At 33.7% G+C, this 17,058-nt stretch overlaps 1 protein-coding gene across 8 annotated transcripts in view; it reads right to left on the bottom strand.

The window, feature by feature from the left end:
- LOC118191393 (long-chain-fatty-acid--CoA ligase 4-like) overlaps positions 1 to 17,058 on the bottom strand; it is a 122,685-nt gene that overhangs the window by 12,163 nt on the left and 93,464 nt on the right. For 3 of the 8 annotated variants that reach the window (XM_085807982.1, XM_085807983.1, XM_035362192.2), the window contains exons 3-13: positions 10,307 to 10,453; positions 9,375 to 9,578; positions 6,420 to 6,597; positions 6,226 to 6,332; positions 5,975 to 6,116; positions 5,090 to 5,167; positions 4,860 to 4,929; positions 4,586 to 4,644; positions 4,445 to 4,509; positions 1,554 to 1,625; positions 1,333 to 1,472 (exon numbers count right to left, since the gene is read on the bottom strand). In XM_085807982.1, coding sequence (XP_085664108.1) covers positions 1,333 to 1,472; positions 1,554 to 1,625; positions 4,445 to 4,509; positions 4,586 to 4,644; positions 4,860 to 4,929; positions 5,090 to 5,167; positions 5,975 to 6,116; positions 6,226 to 6,332; positions 6,420 to 6,597; positions 9,375 to 9,578; positions 10,307 to 10,453 — 1,262 coding nt within the window. The remainder of the gene's footprint in view (positions 1 to 1,332; positions 1,473 to 1,553; positions 1,626 to 4,444; positions 4,510 to 4,585; positions 4,645 to 4,859; positions 4,930 to 5,089; positions 5,168 to 5,974; positions 6,117 to 6,225; positions 6,333 to 6,419; positions 6,598 to 9,374; positions 9,579 to 10,306; positions 10,454 to 17,058) is intronic. The other 5 variants (XM_085807984.1, XM_085807987.1, XM_035362195.2 and 2 more) reach the window with 2 other exon arrangements.

The following is a 17,058-nucleotide window of genomic DNA, read 5'->3' as shown; positions in this document are numbered from 1 at the left end:
TGAAAAACAAATTTAATTTTCATTTTATTTATACAATTTAAGTTATTTAACCGTATCCTTCCAAAGCAATTTTTCATGAAGTATGAACGTCTTCAAATGATTGTGGATTTATTTTCTAAAATTTTTTCGTAAATTTGTGAAAAGTACACATATACTCGGATCTGATCGACTACTTTCTAAAAATGTTTTTGATCACACAGTAAAAATATAAACTTCACATGATATTCAATATTCTTTGAAGTTTATACTTACATATAAACAAAATCTTCAAAATAAGACCAGAATCGTTAATAAATTAAGAGTTATGTATTCAACTTGTAGTTTACTTGAAACTGATCTAGTGAATCACCTTACCCATTCCTAAGATATATTTTAGTGAATCCTTTTACTAACTCACAAGTAGCTGCACTGTACATCACTTCGACTAATGATTGTTTGGTGGTAAGAGTAGTTTCTCAAATTTTATAGCAATAGTTTAGAGTAGGCTGTATGTTATTGAAATTGTAAACATTGAGTTTTCATAGAGGTAATATAAAATTATAGTACAAGTACGTATTATATCCACTCCAAAATTTTATAGTACGCAACGTTTTAATTAGCATACCAACCCGACGACCAACACTCTGATTACCACAGATTCACAGAAATTCACAGAATTCTGATTCACAGAAATAAAATCTGATTACAGAAAACAATGCCGAATTGCCTCCCCGCTTTGTCTAGGATTACTGAAGAACACATTTTCAGGTATCGGCCTGTGGCCACCTTCGACAGGTTCTGGAAGTAAAGTATACATCTAAACCGAGTTTAAAATAGTATTCATATTTTTCCAAATTAAAATTACTTCGGATTCAATCTAATTGATTTTTCATAATTAAATAATATGGATTGAAATTACCAGTTGTTACAACTTTATCTTTCCTCATATGTTCAATCTATCAATGTCCACCACTATCTTTTTACCCACTTACCCCTCGGGGTATTCATATACCCACTTACCCCTCGGGGTATTCATATTACAGGTTGAGAAAACTGTTCTAGAATATATGCTGAATTGTAATTCAGAAAAAACGAAGTGCTTAGCAAACCTACATTTTTTCTGTGCCAATGAATTTCAGTCCTACATTTATTAGATTAAGTGATAAGAATTTGAAATCCTGTATCGAAACCGGGGTTTTAATACGGAAAATCCGAAAATTTTCAGCGACTTTCTTTTACAATTAAAAATTATTAGAGAATTGGTAATCTTGCATTCTGGTTATAATTACTTAAACAATGGAGAAAAGTAAGGTTAATTCACAATAATATATTTCTTAAAAGGAAACTCCAAACCTGTTTAAAATAGGTGTATTAAAGCCTTTCTTGTACCAGAATTTTTTGTACTGCATAGCAAATTTGAAAAACTCCTTCGCGAACGGACCTTTACTATTGGTAACTTCAGTTACACCTTTCCTAATTCTGTCCAGCATCAACTAGAGAGAGAAGAGACATCAGGCATTTAAAAGCTGTATTAGGTTAAGCATGTCTAATAGTAAATAATATTCTATACCTACAGGAACTGCAGTCAGAATTGTAGGTTTCAGAAGAGATGCATCACCTTTGCAGCCAGGCATAATTGCAGTCGACTGAAAGAATAAAGAAATCAATTACCAATCACTTATTTCTAATTTTGAGATAAATTTCATTTAATTTTGGAAAAGAAAAACATACTTGAGCCTAAAATTATTACCCTGTACGTATAATCTTGCATAACACATTAAGGTTTGGCTTCTTAACAGATTTCCAAGTACTGGTATTGTAAAGTGGTACAAAGAAAGTAATACAGATTATGAGAAGTCACTTGTAACTGACTGAAGCATTTCCCCTAACCCCATATTAAAGTCATTAAGGCCATGGAAATGCTGATAACATTTTCATAATAAAGTTCTATGCAGAATAAACTGCAGTAGTTCCAATAACTTTTCATAGTTAAGTTCTAGATCACAGTATCTTCATGTTAGATCTTAAGATGTATGTAGTGGACAGTTTTGTCACGAAGAAACGGAACATTATCTCAAAACGCTTCCTATCATTACTTCGGAGCCAACAAAAAAAAAAAAAAAAAAAAAAAAAAAAGTAGCAAGTATTGAATGTCTTTCCTTTTTTTTTCCCCACAACTAAATGAAATAATTAAGATATAGAAAAAATTCCTTCAGTTAATATATTATTTGTATATATATTCATAATTTCAGAAATAAAATCATTTAAAATCTGATTAATCTTTACGAATCTAATATTTTAAGAGGCAAATTAGTATATAAAAGTAATAACTGAAGATGCATATGATGGTAAAGCTTGTATAAGAGTAGGAAATTGTGGGATTCATGGACGTTATTTCATACTGTTTATAATATTTATACAATTATGAAACTGAACAGCTCGTAAATAATTAATAATTTTAAATATGCAGAGGTAATTATTTTTCTCTTACGTTCACCCTACTCCGTATATACGCTGTAAGCTCGTTTGAGGATTTAAATTTTCACTAGCTGGTGTGATCTTACTTTTTTTTTTCCAGTTCAGCCATATTGGCAATGTGCTTGGTTATTAAGTTTAGACAAGTATTCGAGGGTTATCTTACGTTCGAATTAGTTCCGACAATCCTTGGATAATAGGGCTTGAGGATTTCTCCCACACTCTCCTACCATACTTATAGAGAGACCTACGTAGATTTTAAATGGCATGTCTCAAAAACTCCCATTCGCAAACCTCCATGCCTTACAAGAGATTTGAACCCATAAACAACGGCATTAGACCTCTGGCCTCAATAAGCCGGAGTGGCCTAACGTCATCGGGAGAGGCAGCTACAAGCGCACATGTCCACTCCCCAGATAAAAATTTTGAATAGATATAGTTCCTATGCCTGAATTAAAAGGTGCCAGAGCAGTTTGAAATTGTTGATAACTCAACTTCTAAAAAGAATAGTCTGTCGATAATTTATCGATCACTTAAAGGTACTGTATACTAGCGACAGATTATAAACAAGTATTTAGTTTGATCTTTGAAGATATCTCATGTTATGTATGCAAGTTTCATGATTAGACTGCTTATCGAACAAAATTCTCAAAGGCTACCTGCTTAGGATAGATTTAAGAGATTCCTTCGTGGAGGACTTTTAAAGGACTCATTCAGGCTGCACATAGGGCCATAAAAGCACCGTACAGCCACAGGCCTTTAAGTAATGGGTAAACATGGTATTTTTATCAGGGACTGCACAAAAATGGCAAAGTAGTAAATAAAAATGGCAAAGTAGTAAATAAAAATGGCAAAGTAGTAAATAAAAATGGCAAAGTAGTAAATAAAAATGGCAAAGTAGTAAATAAAAATGGCAAAGTAGTAAATAAAAATGGCAAAGTAGTAAATAAAAATGGCAAAGTAGTAAATAAAAATGGCAAAGTAGTAAATAAAAATGGCAAAGTAGTAAATAAAAATGGCAAAGTAGTAAATAAAAATGGCAAAGTAGTAAATAAAAATGGCAAAGTAGTAAATAAAAATGGCAAAGTAGTAAATAAGCTTCACATCTCGGGACTGATTTTATAATTGTCTATTCAAAGTTTATCTTTAAGTGCAAATGTTAATAATGAAGAAGCAAAGATTTGGAATAATAATAGAAATTAACAGTGCAGAGAAGAGCGTATTAAACAAATTATGTAATTGATAAATACACTCGTGGTGAGGAAGCGTAAGTAAAAAGCTGACTAATGTAGAAGACCAACATACTGTTTTCTATCATACTATTACACAGAAATGGTCAAGTTCCAAAGTGTGTAGAAATTACTTCCTGATTAAGAAATAGACGAGGCAGAAAATATGGAGACAAAGCTCTGAAGGTTTTATTTAAGTAAAAAATAGATCTATTTAACAGAGCGACGAAAAGATGCAACAAATGCACTAAATTAATGTTTTCCTATGAATATCATTTGTCATTTCATTCCATAAAAATAGCAGAAATAATTATTACCTTTTAACAAAATGAAAACTCACCAATTACACTATTTTATCGAAATTAAGGACCAAATATTCTTTCTATGTCATCCCCTTCCTCTAAAGTAACAAAAAAAAATAATGGTAGGTAGTAACTATTACAGAATCAGAACTCTGATAATATTCATATGCATAAACGCTGCGGTTTCGTGAAACTGTCGGATCACCTTGCATATGAAAGTCTACCTGTTTCACTAAAAGTTTCCATTTGGCTGAATATGGATCTGTCGCCCCCTTCCGATGGCAAGTTCCTTAAACATTGATATTAAAAAATTTACAGCGTTATTCCATCAAGGGCCGGCTTTTAAACCGCACATTTGAATCCATTGCTAACAAGTATGCAGATATTTTTGAAACTTACAAAGATTATTCTACTATAAAATTAAGAAATATTCGTAGGAAGTGCGTAAAAATATTTTACCTTATCTGTCATAGTATGAGGTGATGAATATCCAAATGGAACCCCCATAACAAAGAAGAAACATTCTAGAAAGATTAATAAATATTTGTAATTTGAAAAACAAACAGTTTGACAATATTAACAACTTGCAAAAGAACGTACCAGCTGCTATTTCAAATGCATGAGCTAATGGTAAATAGCCTATGTACATATCATCAGGCCTAGAAAACGAAAACAGACAGGTTATGACAAAAAAAGAATAAGATCTTGCTTATATTTTGAAAAGATAAACTAGTAATTTAATTATAGCTTAAACAAATGGATTAAACAGTTTAACTATAATTTATTTTCGTGCTCTATATAAACTGGCATAAGTGAGAAAATTTATAGAATATCATCTATATCCAAGTACTAAATCCTAAACTTAAAATCATACTCAAGAACAGGAATGCAATCCAAAAGCCCTGTAGCGGTGGTGACCATGTTCTTGTGAGTCAACATCACACCTAAGAAATTTAAATCATGACATTAACGTCCTACGTAATCAAATTACTCTTGTAGAAACTCAAATTTTCAGAAAAATAAAAATTCCGAACTCTGCAGATAAATTTTGGATCTTAAAATTTAAAAAATACTTTAATAAATAGCAATGATGTTCATACTAACCTTTGGGTATACCTGTCGATCCACTAGTATACATAATTACAGCTAGGTCATTTGGAGTGGGTGGATCAGGCTTCGAAACTAGTAAAAATATTCAATATATTAACCGAATCTATTTCATATCTTATAATAAGATAAGGTTCTATGCAGTACCAAAATGTAAGCAAAGTAATGTGAAGACAGATTAGAATGAAATACATATTCATAACGTGTAGATTTACACTAGTTTTGACTAAACAAGATGGATACTTAATACTAAATTCATTTTTCAATTACATTCAAATTTCAGAAAGTAGATATTACTAGGACAAGAATTAGTTAACACGTTAACTGTTCAAGTTAAATTTTGAGGACTTGACGTTAAACTTAGTTTAATTACTTGTACACCTCACTGCATTATCACAAGCATACCTTAGCCTATTTAATTTATTTTTAAATGAGTTTGAAATTATATAAATAGAATGTAATTAATAAGCTGTGATTAATCTCATGAATAGCGATTTTTAAAGCAACTGAAAAGAACTGATATTACATTTCCATCTGCAGACTCTAGGATGTCCCGAAGCTTTTCGTCTTTTGATTTAAAAAAATTTTGAATAAAATTCTTTAAATGCATTTAAATTCTCATGTTATTAAAGACATCTAATCTGAGGTCTTCCTTAATAAGAACGATGCATAAAATGTTTAACGGAATTAAAATTAGGTTTGCTTCAGATATTTCAAAACTATGTGCTATGCCTGAAAGGTCTAATATTTATGAAAAATAAGACAGCGAAACCATTTCTTTGAGCAATACAAAGATTAATTTTCTCTCAAACCAACATGCGGTAATGAGCCATAAAAATTCAAGAACATCTAAGAATTTTACATACACGGATAAGTACTTACTTGGATCGCAAGTAGCTCCCATTTTTTCTAGTTGAGAAAATGAGATGACTGAAACTTTTTCTGAAAATCCAGATGTGTCCACAGGTCTGACATTTTCCATATACACAACGTGGGTTATAGCTGGTGTTTTACCTAATATTTTCTGCAAAACGTCGGAATTTCTTTTTCAGAAACATAGGCAGGATTAAATAGTAAAGTGTAAACAACTTTGTTTATATCCTTATGAAAATATTTAATAAAAGTGTTCGTACCTTTAGCTTTCCTAGTAATTCTTGCGAAGTAAATATGTGTGTGACTTCAGTTTCATTAATTCCATGAATAATACCATCTTCGCCGAGCGTAGCATACAAAGTAGCCACTGAAATTGAAGACAAGAATAGAATACGGAAGGACAACTAAGAAACACAAGTGAGGAAAATTACTAGAATCAAAAAAGTAATCAAACCTGGAACATTAATTCTAAAGCAAACTTGACATACAAGCATCCATTCTACTCTTGTTTCAGCAAAGATAACGACCTGCTTTTTTGGTTGCAAACCTATTTCAAGCATGCCCTTAGTGAGATTTTCTACACGCTGTTCGATATCAATATATGAAAACCACTGATAATCTCCAAGTCGGACCTAAAATGCCAGAAAGTTTTCAAAAGTTAAGAACTAATCTTGATTACAAAAGAAAATTATTAAAAACTTTTCACAATTCCTAACATGGAGTTAATTTTTAAAATAATTGAATAACGGAAAGTTATTTTAAATGCAATTTACAGTAAAACTCATTACCTTACTTTAGAATGTTGAAACACCTTTATCTAATTTATTTTTGTCAAAGAGATAGAATCCTTCATCATAAGGAGTTAACCAATAAGAATAAAATATCTGTGGTGCGTATTAAAACGTCCATCTTAATGCAAGCGATGGCAGTTATAAAGAGGAGCTAGAATGTATTTCTTCCCTATCCGGATATATTGAGATTATATGGATATAGTATAATTACCAGAAAGCTCATTCGTGCTATGTTTTTAAAGGAACTGTTGCCTTCATAAAGATGCTCTGAAAAACTGAATATTCATGCATCATATGCAGAAATTGATGAAAACTCAAGCAGCCAGCTCATTCGCTAGGATTTGAATCCGGGACAAACTACCAACTTTTAACCATCTTATTTGCTTTGCCGCTAGTGGGTGCTCTTCAATATACATTGAAGAGTGCTCGATCCACGAATCAGTAGTTAAAACAATTATAAGCATCCCTCTGGAAAACATTTCTCACCTTTGGCAATTGGTCTTTTGCGTATCTAAAAAACACATTCAGTTAATATTGTGGAAGTAAAAAAAATGCCTTAACATATATAATGAGAATTCCAGTAAGCTGGAAAATTATAGGCAAAACGCAGTATAGGCGCGTTGTATAGGCAAAACGCAGAGAAGTTTAAACATTTTAATTCCACATTCAAACGCTTATGGAGTTCTTAGATCTTGCATATATATGGATCCCAAATGTGTTTCAGTTTGAAGTATGTATTTAAACACTTATTTTACTTGTTACACTAAGGATTACGCTTATAAATAGTAAATGAAGATTTTTTTCACGGCCAGAGCAAAACGTTCATGACAAGATAAGACCAAGTTAGTATAACCCTCATTACAAACGGAACTGAGGAACTTAACTTTACTCGGATACATATAGGATGAGGCAATCTCTTTGACCAAAATTTATCGTTCAGACATGAACTACCTTCTTTGATCACAAAGATTAATAGCTAAATTGCTAGAATTCAGGCAAAACTGATCTGCTAAATATTTCACTTGTACGTTAAGCCTTTTTGTAACTGGGCGAGGTAATTCTACGAACTTTCACTTAATTTCAAATTAATGCTGTCAAAGTCTGATTTAGGACTTTTGCTGCAGATAGGTTTGAATGAAAGAAAATATTGACAAAACAAGCTTAAATATCATGAAGATTAGCCTGGACTAGATTATTTACAGTATTTGGTATATACAAACTTGGAGGTATTTGCGGATAATTTTCCAATCGAAATTAGCTTGTATTTAAGTTACGTACGGTGATACTACGAAAATTCGATGCTTACTGTGTACGGCTGCTGATACTCTAACTCAAAATGAAAAATCAGTGCTTATATTATTTATGTCTTATTTTGTAATTAAATTATACTTCAATATATAAATAAGCAGAAAAGGTGTTCTAATAGTACAATTTTTGAAGTTACTCTCGCATTCAGGAAGTCCCCCGGGGGGGGGGAGGATAATTACCGACTTAAGAAACTACTGTAGCGGATTATTTCTTCAATTTTGGGCAGTTACGTCTCGTTGTGTTACGCTGTGCTAACACACATTTATCATGCATGTAGCCTGGAAAGTATTGCCACCGAAATTGATAAAAGAACATTAACTCATGACAAATTGCAGTTTTCAGATTATTGCCATTCAACGCTCCGCAAGATCTTCATCGTCTAAACTATAACAAATTTTCGCTACTTAAAAATCAGTAAAAACACCCAATAACTTTAGATCACACCCGATATATTTACAGTGCATTTAATGTATAATACAATATCCAGATGATAATTTTATGAAAATTTGAGGAACACTATTTTACAAAAGATGCATTTTACGATCTTCTACCGTCATACATTACGTATGTCAATGTAAAATTGGTTGATTTCTCACAGAATGAGGCACTGATATGAGCTGCTTCTTAACATATTGTGTATTTGTAGAAATAAGATTGCACTTACATAATCCAGAATAATAAGTAGCTTTCCAGCTGAATGCTAAGTGATTTCGTACTTAATATTTGATGAACAAAAGTTACAAATGCCAACAATTACCAACATTTAACCTAAAATTTCTGTAATTGGGTAGAGTTTCAAAGCAAGTTGGGTACAGTTTCAAAGAAAGTTTTTCGCAAAACAAGTATTGCGTCGATAAGGTAAAAAATAACACAAAAGTCAACAAAAAACTTTACATGATAAAACATACTTTTAACACTAAATCCCATTCAGTTTTTATACGTCTAGAAACTACCATGAATTGCATGGAGCAGTAGGACGACGGACTTAATTAAAATTTTTATCTAAAATGAATCTGGAATATGACTACAAGATCTTTTAGGAGAAACGAACAGAATTCCATGTTAAAATTAAAATAGGATCTGATTTATACTAACTTATGTTTAATGCAATAAATGTGCGTTATTAAAAGATTAAAAGGCGGTAACTATATTACCCATAGTGCGGCCGGTTAAGAAAGTTTTCGTTGTCCTAACTTATCCGGATTCTTGCTTATCGAATTTGCGTAAATTAAGAGGAGAAAGGTGGAAAACTTGAAATCTGCAATATTAGTAAAATTAAGAAATGAAATAAAGAGAACCTCAAAAATTACCTTTTTGAAAACTTTTCCATTCTTGTAATATTCATCAGCTTCTGCAAGAACCTCTCGAACACCAACACACTTCTTCGTACCATGTCGCATAACTGACATCCTAAATAGTTCATCCATAGTGGTTATCCCATCCAATGGATTGTTACCACTACGGACTAGACGAACGCATGGGCTGTATGGGTCATTTTCTCTGATATGTTTTGCCTGCAAAAATACTTCTATTTATTCCAATAATTTTTCGAAAGTCAAATTTAGCAACATAATATCAAATACATTAATTACAGCCTGATATACAAGCAAGTTAGAATTTTTTTTCAAGTCCTCGCAGCAAAGTGGGTCAAGTTTCTATATTAGAATGAATGAAATCAAGGATAAATTTAAAATACACCAGATTATATTTCATTCGCACACAAGGAAACCTCGAAGGTAACCTTGGAGCTATAGCTATCTTGAAAATCAGATGGGATTAGACTAGCATTGTTCAACGATCTCAAGTAATTGATCAATTTTAATAAGATCGTAAGGATCATTGAAAATTTTTGCCAGTTGATAGCCAGTCAAAATGATTCCATAACGAAATCGGGAAAATTAAATGCGATATTTAAACTGAATAACAGATGTTTTAAAAACTAAAAACGTATATGGTGAAATGAATACTTGCTCATTTGTTTGAACGCGAACACATATTTGGAAAGTACACAATTTAAGAATGTAGAAAATTTTACGGATGGAGTATTGAAGTATTTTGAAATTTTAATCCAGAAACACTAAGAGACTCCTTCAATTACAAAGCAGTGGTTTTCCAAAAAACAATACGAATACTACGCAGGTTAGAACATATTGAATTAGAAATAAAGTAACGTTGCTCAAATTGGTTAATACTGAGGAATCAACTAAAACTTCGATACTAAAAAACATGAACAAACAATTACCCAAATTTTTCTTGCAGCTTTCCACCTCCTCCACGGCTGCTGGACTAGAAAATATACTGGGAATGTAATGATGTCGAAGATGCATATGATGCACTTTACAATAAATAACTTGGCATTAGTTTTTAAATCCATATTAGAACACGAATTCTGAAAGTAAAATTAAGCAAACGTTAATTATCAATAGACAGACAAGTCATTTAATAAATTTTAAACTATTATGGAACCTCCAGACCTACGGAATAAGTGGCACCACATCTTTTTAAATCCCCAAAACGTACGTCAAATGGACATTACAGCAACATAAATGAAGAATATTTCCCCCGTTTTCCTTTTTTCCGTATTTTATTTCAACTAGATTGTGGGGTTAAATATGCATGTAGATTTCCTAAAGCAAAACTTTCTCCAACAGAAAATTAGGCAATGACTTTTTTTTAAATCTGCCTAAGACGCAAATTTATATTATAAAACATAACAATATTTGTGAATTTCAGAGGCAACCAGTTGGCTAAATCTCAAAAAGTGCCGAAATATGCACACATACCCTCCCATCCACCTTCGCACAAAACTCAAATCGCTACTTGAAAGGTGATTTTTACTTTTTCTTCATTGAATTTCGTGGTGATGGCATTAAGAATAGATTCAAAGCATAGTTTTCCTTAGCGATTTTTCTGCAAAGTACTGAATTCCCGCAGAATTTCATTGCATTTTCTCCTGTTGCACAGACATCTTAAGCGTATATGGGAATGTTACTGGTTAAAGTGAAGAAAATTTATGAGCATGGTTGCCAGAATTTCTAACATTTTTAAAGTATGACGACTTCTATTGCGGACTTCTATCAATACAAAAGTACCCAATTTTCTCGACCCTTAATAAGTTCGCTGCATAAATTATGATCCGAATGTATAAGAATATAAACCAAGTATTCGGTCTTTCAGGGTGACATTTAACACTGAATCTTCGGATAAATTTTTTATTCATTTGAATATGCTTCCAAATTGCAAGAAATAATTTTTCCAAAGTAAAACCGACATTAAACATTGACATTTAACCGGTGAAGACTACAAAGTAACTATTACCGATAATAAATAAAATGGAATGAAACTGGATCAATTTTGCAAATAATGGACTCTTTACATGTAGCGAGAACAAATGGAAAAAAACAATGGATGTAAATTAAGTGGGCTGGGCGTTCCATGTATGAATAACGTGAAACAATATTCAACAGAAATAACGATTTATTAACCCAAGGCTAATTAGATTAGTGAAACAATTTCAAACATTTATTGCAACCACCTTAGTAGAAATCTCCAAAGCTTCAGAATACGGCAAACTCCGCTGGCCACGAGCATAACAGTTATTCAGGCAATCATGCGCAATAAGTATTGAGATTATAGAATGAATATTCAGTTTGCAACGTCACTATTTTCATATGCGTTCTTGTTTATTCCAAGGGCTTTTACAGGAAAATTATGATTTTTTTTGTCTAAACAACTTTTTAAAACTTGTGCTAGCAGGATTTTCCTACCCTAAAACAAAGAGGTGAAATTTCTGGTTGGTTGGTTGGCTTTTAATGACAAAACCTGTGAAATTTCTGGAGGAATAGATTATGCTGCCCGCAAAATCTCTATAGGAACAAAACTTCGAATTTTTTCAATAAAAATTACGTTTGTAACTAGGTTTACTGATTGTCTTATGGAATAAATATATAGATGCAACGTAGAATATTTACGTAATAGCGTGTATGTAATATATAGTTTTTTACAATAAAAGTAATTTTCTTCCGTAAAAATCGCCAAATTTTCACCAAGGTGGTTAAGTACCTAAACGTACTGGTTGGGAAGCAAAAGAGGTTAGGTTATTCAATTACGGCAAAGTCTCGAGGGCTATCTGCCTATGGGGAGGGATGCCTTCGCGGAGGACTTTCTAAGGGACATTGGCTCGTACACACGTTACACATGGGGAAAACCACGAAAACACCCATGTAGCCAGCCCATTCGCGGGATTCGAACCTCGGACCGAACTACCAGTGTTCAGCGACTTTACCGCTCGGCCGCTGGTGGGCTGGGAAGCAAAAGAATTGAAAGCGTTGAAAAATTGATACATTTTCTTGCTGAACCAGTATATATACAGACAGCTCATTTAATATTAATGCGAAAGTTTTTCGGCTAAATTAGGTACTTTATTTGCAACAATTTAATTATATTTTATAAATGTATCAATAAATAGTAGCATTCGAAGTTCAAGATTCTCGCGAGTAAACGAATTCTCGCAATATTAATTATGCTAGAACATTCGAGATTATCTGAACAAGCAGAACTTCACAGATGACTTTACAAAGGAACCCGGCTCATAATTACTTTACAAATGGTGAAAAATCACAGATACCCATGCAGCTGGAGCTGAGAACAAAACACTAGAGTTCTGCAGAGTTAGAATTTCTCAGGAAGGAACTAAAGTTCATTAAGTAAACGTTCCTGAAAGTGCAGTAACAGTTACAAAACTTCATGAAAATTTGAAAGAGAAAAGATTATTTATATGCTTAATACCTTTTCTGTTCGAATGATTACAAAACATTTCAACAGCACCATTACACAGCTATCCGCACATCTGTTTTAGACAAGCAACTGTTTCAAGCAATTTTTCTACCGATTATAACTGGAAGAAAGACGCCTGATTTTTCGTCTATTCCTCAAAAAGTGGTGGATTGCACGTTTTTACCCAATTAGGATTTAACTAAAAAATTTGAATGAGTGTTTTTTGTTGGTATTCTGCTCCTTTACGGGGTAATCTCGAAGTGATCCATGGCAATTGGCTGTTTTGTATTGTGACAAAACAGAAAAATTGCCCTAAACATTTGTTCTTCCGAAATTTTTCGAATGCGATATGTAGATCTTAGGTACTACATCATTCAGCCACTTGTAGAATTTGGTTTATTAAGCGCAGTATCACTGCATTAAAACATTCAGGAAGAAACGATGCTTTGAATCTATTCTTAATGCCATCACCACGAAATTCCATGAGAACAAAAGTAAAAATCACCTTTTAAGTAGCGATCTAAGTTTTATGCGGAGGTGGATGGGTGGGTATGTATGCATATTTCGGCCCTGAGATTTAGGAAACTGGTTGCCTCTGAAATTCACAAGTATTGTTTTGTTTTATAATATAAATTTGCGTCTTAGGTAATAAAAAAAGTCGTTGCATAATTTTCTGTTGGAGAAAGTTTTGCTTTAGGAAATCTACAGGCATATTTAACCACACAATCTAGCTGAAATAATTCATCGCATTTTTCTGCTATCACAAATCTAAAACAGCCACTCATTACAGATCACTTTTGGAATGCTATGTAAAGAGGCAACTAGTTATCCATCGGAAAGAGATAACCAGCAAAAGAACTTCTATTCAAGTTCTTTAGATCGATGGTTCTTAAGATTGATAGCTCACTGGGTAAAACCTTTTGCGGAATAGAGGAAAAATTCCAGCGCCTTTCTGTCAGTGGTAAAGCCAATAGAAAACTGAAGCAGCTTTTCGCTCTAACTAATCACTTTTACATCCCTCTGTAATACATAGTTTTATTTTGTTTCACAAGTTAATTCGGTTTCTTTGCTTAGAAGTAGATTATATGCGTCAATAATACCGGTCGAAAGGAATTTCAGTGCGTAGAAACTGAAATACAAAATTACCTCTCCCATCTGTCATTATACGATTTGATGAGGAAGACAATTACAACCTCTGGCTGTATCTTCAGAGAACTGTTTCCGTAAAAATGTTATTACTCCACTGACTGGTTGCTTATTGAAAAGAATTCTTCGTTCAGCAATGTAAAGTGTACTGAAAAGATAACAGCAAAGAAACTTAAACCTAGAACTGAGATACAAAACGTTCTCAATTGTGCCAAGAAAGGCAAGTTATTAGACATGTTAAAGTAAACTATGCTCAACCAGTCACGAAAATTATTATCCATGTTTGATACTCTCGTAATCAGTTAATTATTCAAATAGTGCATCAAATGTCATGAAAGGCTGCATGTAGAGTGGGTTGCCAAACGTAACCGTGGATTAGTGAGGGTAATATGAGAAAGGGAATTAATTTTGCAAAAACATTGTTAATAAATTTAAGAATTTCTGGAACACTTATTCTTCAGCAATGAATCGAAAATCGAATTAAGAGAAGCAGGAAGAAAATTGCTTGCCGATAGTCCTGATCATAGCTTGATCAAAGCAATCTCTGCTACCTTTAAGTATGAAGGGCTAGACGAACTAGACGTTTTGAGACTTACGTCAGCGGCGAGAATGTTGTTTGTATGCAATGGTTTTAAACATCTTGAAATTTCACCTCCGTCGAATCCCGTCGACTCCGCATGGGAAGAAGTAAAGAAATAAAAATTTCTCCAATGGATAAAAATAATTGTGCTTTCATACAGAATGGAATAAAACTGGCAGCAGTTTGCCTTAAAATCTGGCAAAATCAGTGCCTTCTAGACTTTATGCGGCCATGTGTGCAAAAAGTAATGCGATGAAATATTCATGACTGAATTTTTAAGTTCTCTTTATAACGGGAAAGTGGTCGAGTATTCGCAACTATAAAAGTATAACTATAAAACTACTAGTAACTAACTAAAATTAAATGTTCAAAATTAAACGAAAAGTATTTGCCTATTAATGTTCAGTCTTCATAAAAGATTCTACAAGTCTCAGGGATGACATACAGGGGTTGGACAAAAATATGGAAACACCTTTAAAAAAACATGTTTCTTTGCTTAATATGGTGTAGGAAAACCGTTGGCATCCAAAACAGCTTGCAGTCTTCTCGGAATGGATAAATACAGTTCCTGTATGTTTGCCAAGGGAATATTATACCATTCTTCCTGCAAAACGGTGGCAAGTTCAGATAACGATGTTGGCGGTGGATAACGAGAACGCACTTTCCGTTCCAATGTAGACCACAAAGGTTCGATAATATTCAGGTCTGGTGACTGTGGTGGGCTCAGGGGAGATGGGACAACTCATCCTCGTGCTCAGAAAACCAGTCCTGGACAATGTGAGCTGTGTGAAAAGGGGCTTTGTCGTCTTGGAAGACACCATCACCATCGGGGAACAAAGTTTGTACCATGGGATAAACTTGATCGGCCAAAATGTTCACATAAGTCTTGGCAGTCGTGCCCTGACACAGTTATCATGGGGCTAGCAGAAAACCACGATATGGCTGCCCAAACCATAACAGAACCCCCGCCATGTTTCACTCCTGGCAACAAGCAGTCTGTATTATAGGCTTGAGATGGCGTTCTCCAGACGTAAACTCGGCCAGAAGTGGGAAACAATGTGAAAGAAGACTCCTCAGACCATATTACTCGCTTCCACTGCTCTATAGTCCAGGCTTTATGACTTAAACTCCACTTTTTCCTGTTACGGGCATTAGCATCTCTGATGAGTGGCTTCTCAATTGCAGCACGGCCAGCAATTCCCTGTTTATGAAGCTCCCTTCCAATTGTTTTGGTACTCACAGGGTTCGGTAACACAACATTCATTTCAGCAGTAACTTTTGCAGCTGTGGTCTTCTTATTTTTCGTCACAATTGCCCTTAATGATCGTCTGTCACGATCACTCAGGACACACTTTCGTCCGCGCTGTGATTTAGCAGATGTTTTTCCGCTTTTCAAATATGCGGAATAAATCTTCGATACAGTACCTCTTGAAACACTAAACACCTCGGCTACCTTGCTTACGGAAGCACCTACCATACGTGCTCCAACAATTTGCCCACGTTCGAAGTCTGTTAACTCTGACATAATGCAATGACAACCTCACATAACAGTACTCCGACAACAACTGAACTGTTTAGCACATTTACGAAGTTGTATAGGTGGCGTCAGTAGTCAAAAACGCCAGCGCCACCTACATATTTCATTAAAATAAATCTTTCTTTTCAAACATGCATTTCAGAAGGTGTTTCCATATTTTTGTCCATCCACTGTAGTTCAGATAGAATAAAAAATTCAATATCTTACACTTACCACAAGCTGAGCTGCTGTACCGCCTGGTATACGACTATCAGCATTTGTACTCAATTGGAACATTCTATTGTTGCTAGCCGTAGGCAAAAATCTATAGGATATTAAAATTTGCAGCGGAATTTATAAAGTTATTTCGAAAGCTGGGTATTTATGACCTGTGGTTATTAAAGAGACCCTGTTAAGACTTTGATTGTACTGAATGAGGATTTTAGAATTGTGATCGAGTTTGCAGAGAATGTTTACTCTAGAAGTCAGTCGTAACTTGGATATAAGAAGTTATTCTGATACATTTTACTGAACACTATCAACTGGGTGTATTAATGTACATCGTATGTGCTGTTCACATATTCGCAGAGTTCCTCTGTAATATTTGCTTGTCACATTCATAGGAGTTGCTTGTCACATTCATAGGAGTTGCTTGTCACATTCATAGGAGTTGCTTGTCACATTCATAGGAGTTGCTTGTGTTATTCAGGTTCGCTTACAATTCACTTATGTTAGTCTGCCTGAAAATCGGTAGGAGAATGGTTCGATTTGCATGATTTTAAAAGATCATTGTTGCTTTGGAATTTTTTAAAAATTTGCCATCAAAATTTTCAGTAGCATTTCGTTTAACACGTAGTGATCAACAATTTTTATACAGCTGCAGCTGAAAGAGGGTGAACTGAATTCAGGTAAATTAAAAATGAGTAAAACGAAACTATTAAGTGACCAGTCGATATTAAAAATCGAGAGGTCCGAC

The sequence above is a fragment of the Stegodyphus dumicola genome, chromosome X1 (genome assembly GCF_044657685.1).
Source record: "Stegodyphus dumicola isolate Sdum_Otavi_A_Nest chromosome X1, ASM4465768v1".
NCBI classification, from domain to species: Eukaryota; Metazoa; Arthropoda; class Arachnida; order Araneae; family Eresidae; genus Stegodyphus; species Stegodyphus dumicola.
Note: the sequence above shows the minus strand (reverse complement) of the source record. Positions and strands in the feature narration are given on the sequence as shown.